The sequence below is a fragment of the Sphaeroforma arctica genome (genome assembly GCF_001186125.1).
Source record: "Sphaeroforma arctica JP610 unplaced genomic scaffold supercont1.528, whole genome shotgun sequence".
NCBI classification, from domain to species: Eukaryota; class Ichthyosporea; order Ichthyophonida; genus Sphaeroforma; species Sphaeroforma arctica.
Window position 1 is genome coordinate 1 of NW_014040030.1, and position 5,000 is coordinate 5,000.

The 5,000-nt window shown below is 38.9% G+C and overlaps 1 protein-coding gene across 1 annotated transcript in view; it reads left to right on the top strand.

Annotated features, from left to right (window-relative positions):
- Positions 1–1,467: 1,467 nt before the first annotated feature.
- SARC_06998 (hypothetical protein) overlaps positions 1,468–5,000 on the top strand; it is a gene marked incomplete at its 5' end in the record, with an annotated part of 8,749 nt that continues 5,216 nt past the window's right edge. Inside the window, 4 exons of the mRNA XM_014299072.1 lie at positions 1,468–1,533; positions 2,940–3,059; positions 3,543–3,680; positions 4,442–4,568. Of these exons, the coding sequence (XP_014154547.1) occupies positions 1,468–1,533; positions 2,940–3,059; positions 3,543–3,680; positions 4,442–4,568 (451 nt within the window). The remainder of the gene's footprint in view (positions 1,534–2,939; positions 3,060–3,542; positions 3,681–4,441; positions 4,569–5,000) is intronic.

Sequence of the window (5,000 nt, forward strand, 5' to 3'; positions counted from 1 at the left end):
GTTTTTGTTATGTATTGATGTATATGTATATATATATATATATATACATACGCACACACACATATACATATATAGATATATATATATATATGGTATATTTGATTGATTATGAGCAAGAATTTTGTCGTTATAGGAAGACTTGGTGGATCTGTCTAGGCAGATGGGCGTTTAGATGGCCTTGTTCGGGGCAGGCTGTATCACAGTATTTTGTATATGAATGGTCACCCTTTTTCATATTTATTAGCCGTAGGCTGATATCATTATTTACTATAGTGGCGTACAAATTTTGGCTGAGTTGCTGTGGAGGTTCTATAGAAGTGGAATCATGTCATATTTATTTGTAGCGGCTTGTGTTTGTGCGAATTTGTTGAGCTGACAGTGACTTGAGATTAACTAGGCGAGGTGACGTAGAGGGAGATAGATCAGTCGTTCTGTTCGAAGCAAACATGCCAACAGATGTGCATACGATGAATATGCAGCTGTGTCCATCGCAAAAACACTGAAGAATCTGCCAAATATAAAATTGTGTTGCTTCGCTGCGAAGCATAACTAGTACTAATAGTGTCGTAGTTAGGGTGTATCTGGTCACATAATTTAATTCGGTTTGCTCCATACGCAAAAGTAGAACCATATGTGTCTTGAGCATCAGGATAAGAGAAGGTTTCAATATTTGCTTTTGTTTTTTAGGCAGGTTGACCGACGTATGTTCTATCTCAAGCTGAATGTTGTGACTTTCGTTGTACCTACAGGGGCTGATTATGTCTATGGTGTCCCACTACTCATGGAGTGCGTAGATTGGTTGATGCGACTTTAATTGTGCTTACAGACTCGGGTTGATTTGAGTACTCCATTTGATCAGATGAAGTGTTCTCTTTTGGGATGCACAAACTACATACAACTTTACTATGCTGCATTATGCCTGTATGAAAACTTGGAGGTTTTTTAGACGTATGATTTCAATGAACTAAAAAATGTGAGCATATATAACCTGCCTTATGCTTGTCACAACCCACTGACAAGCTCAATTCATGTTACATTCCATCCGCACAGAAAATTCACTCACGAGGGCTGTTAGACGCTTTATCTCGGTTACTGAAACACCCGAAAATGGAGGCACGACAAGCGGCTGCGGAGGTGTGTTTCTGAGGCTTCAACTTACAGTGATAGCTGTAGACTTTCAAAGTACCCAGGTCAAGCGTATTGCGTGTATAACCATTTCTGTGCTGTCCAAACGATCAAAGGTGTACCCTTTATACACTTGATTTCTTCTCATTTATTGCTTGAGGTGTTGAAGTCTATTGATCCGCTATAAAAGTCCGGGTTGAATATCTATTTTGGTGCTCAAAACTAATATGATAAAGTGTATTATTCTGCTTGAATGAGCTGTTTTCGATTTCATTTCTTTTGGTACCTGAGTGCCTATATTTTTTTCTCCTGTTCACATTCCTTTGCATCCTCCTTGTCCAGCTGTTTGTAAAGACTCTGACGCACGACCCGGTCAGTGTACGACAATATATCATTAAACAGTTCGAGGTATGTTATTTGTGGCGTTCTATCGACATTTATAGTGTATTACTCCGGTTGGAAATCCTTGAGTAATTACCACAAATAGTATTCTGATTTATTTCTTATGTGGCATTTTAAAAACTTCGTAGTGTATTTGTGCAGTCGGCCGTCCTTATATATATATATATATATATATATATATATATATATATGTGTGTGCGTGTGTGTAGAGGCCGGGCCAATCACACTTTTCTGAAATGACATTCTGGTGTTCTTTGTAGTGTATTGCTGCGGTTGATACCTCTTGTGTAAGGACCAGTCATACATTTCTGAAATATATTGAGTGTGGCAATTTTTTTTTTATCCATTTATTTTTCAGTATATTTGTTCAGTGGGCGCTCCTTGTGTACGGGTGCGTCACAATGTTCTGAAGTATGATATTTGCGTGTTTCTGACGGTATAGCGCTTGTTTTTTCTTGTGTACGGGCCAGTCAAAATATTCTAGAGTATGTTATCTGTGGGGTTTCACGACCTTTGTAATGTATTAGTGTATCTGTCTTTCCTTGTGTGTAGATTTAGTGAAGTTTTTTATCTGTTACATTTTAGTATTTCAGTATCGGGTTTGTGCATTCGGTACCTATTTGTACTCCACTCGGTGTCCCTGTTGTAGGATAGAGGTCATATTCTTTTTCCACGCTTTTTTTGTGGCATTGTAACAAGTCAATGGATGTGTGTACGTATGTATGTTTGTATGTTTATATGTATGTATGTATGTATGTATGTATGTATGTATGTATGTATGTATGTATGTATGTATGTATGTATGTATGTATGTATGTATGTATGTATGTATGTATGTGTCTCCTTCGCACGGGCCATTTACACTAATCGGAATTATGTTTTCTGGGGCATTTTGGCTATTTAGAATTGGGTTCTTGGGTTCGTGCAGTCGGTTCCCCTTTGTACAAGCCAATTGTATTTTTTGGGGGTGTATTTTATGGGCGGTTTATCAACAAAGTGCTGAGTCGTCAATTGGACACCCATCTCGTATGAACCGATTGTGTTTTCTTTTGATATGATATCTGCGCAGGTCACTGCCGTAGAGTTGTGTTTTTGCACTTGATATCATTCCGCTTTTTCGGTTAGTGGTGTTGCAGGATACTACCGCCTGCACCAGATAGTAAGACTCAAAATTCATGATTTATCATTCTATCTCATTGCAGCACAATGTGAGAATGCCAACTGTACATGCATCCATCAGATCATCTTCGCCTCGTATCCATTGCACTTATCAATTCGTGTATGATTCACATTTCGGTCTACGTATAGCAGACCACACCATCTTCTCATATTCTTAAACTTAACCCTGACAAATCGTTCATCAGATATTATATGCTCACATTTTTATCTTTGTTCAAAATCTTGCATTGCAGCACAATGCACGAACGCCACTATTACAGACATCCATCAGATCATTCATAGCCGACACCGACGACGGCACCAAAACTCTGTGCGGCGAGTGCTTGCGCATTGTACTAGACACCGATACTATGGTACGTACTATCAACAGTAGTGTAATCTATTCACGTTTAGTTAAGTGTAGCGAGCTGTAGCCAGTATGTACTTTCTCTTTTGCATTGTACTCACTATCAATACCATAGAACTGTATTTATATTTGCGGAGTTTTCATACTTCAGTTTACATAATTGTGGCAAGTGAGTGCTTGCCTCGCGTATTGTACTTGTCACCGATACAATGTAGTGTGTCGTTCAGAAAAGTAGATATTTCTCTATTTGTGTGTATAGTCGTATTAAACACGGGCTTCCGATCTACGATATGAATTTCATACAAAATTTTATGTTTAGGGCGTGATTTCGAGTCCTTGTGCCATCAATTAAGCATCACTGTAGGATGTTATCTGTGGAATTTGTTTAAATTGCGCTCAAATGTATTTCAGACTGTATTCAGTAAGCGCACGTCTGATCATCTAGATCCTAAAAGCATGATTTTATATAATTTGGCCTCTTGATTTGCAGACAGGGGAGAAGTTCCAATTTCTGAACCGATTTTACGACAAGAGCTTTGATGAGTTGATTGGTCCGCTTATATCCGTCCCCGAGGATCAAACCGACCACAGACAATATGTCTCCGACAAACACAATACCTTATATTCGGTATGTATTATATACTGTATTCACTATTTAATGAATTCCATATATCCATTAATTTATGTAGTACGATAGACCTTGATTTCGGTATGTTTATTGGTATGCAGACACTGTATTTTTGTGTAGCACGTCACCTTTTTTTCGGCATGTTTTATGTATTTCCATACTGTGTTCACTATTGTATGCAACACAACACCTTGTAGCCCGTTTGATTTTTGTAGCAGAGCACCCCTTTCCCGTATATCCTTTGCAACCGATTACTATGTTTCGTTTTGTTGCATTTTGCACTATACCCTGTATTACTTCTGTCCTATATAACTTGATACGTTTTCCGCATGTAAATGTTTCGCAACATCGAATATTTTATGTCTTCTGCTACATTACACCCTTATGTTCCACATGTTTGATATAGTACAAGACCTTGTACTCCGTATGTCTTACTTACGTATCACGATACACTATATTCTATACGTCTTTAATAGTAGAATGGCCCCGAAGACCAGGCCGTGCACACGCAATGTCCCGGGAAACACCACGCGCGTTTTACGCATCTTCTTACACTATTGGCGTACATTTTTGATACCATTTAATACACTGCACGTTGGTTGTCCTGGAAACATAAGGCACTGCTTACGTATATTGGTCTTATATTTCAACGTGCAAAAGACCGTATTTGAATGCAATTCACAAAACCTCCTTTCCCCTACACCCGCCCACTTTTTTATTTTCTTCAAATACTGATCTGTTATCCACGGCGGCACCAACAGATCCTAGAGCTCTTGACGTCGCAAGTGCTGAACCACGCCACATTTATAAAACCCCAGCTACTGCGGAACAGTCTCATCCACAAGCTCACCAGCTTACTCAACGACCACTACACATACTTGTCATTAGGTATGTATCACTGCATCTCAAAGGTAATGTTCATCAGATTGTACATACCCTTGGTTACTTATACATATGTTATCTACAGCGCTATTGCTAAGTTGTAACACGTTCAAAAAAATTGCCGTGCAAGCGCAATTGGGAGGCAAGTGTTAAGTTATGCTCTATCCAACTAGGGATACGTACTGATGTGAACTATATTTATCCATATGTAAATAGCATGTTTGTCAGCATATCAACGCAAGTGTGCCGCTGTGTCCAACTGTCCGGCAGATGTACATAATGTCGCTTCACCAAGTATCGCATAAATGTGGATTCTTTTATGCCTCATCTCGTATTATATCGACTTGTAGGCGTCTATCCCTTGATCTCCTATCGAAAAATTGATGCACGAATACACATATCATGCTTACGCCAATTTAAAATCGCGCATATTTGCGT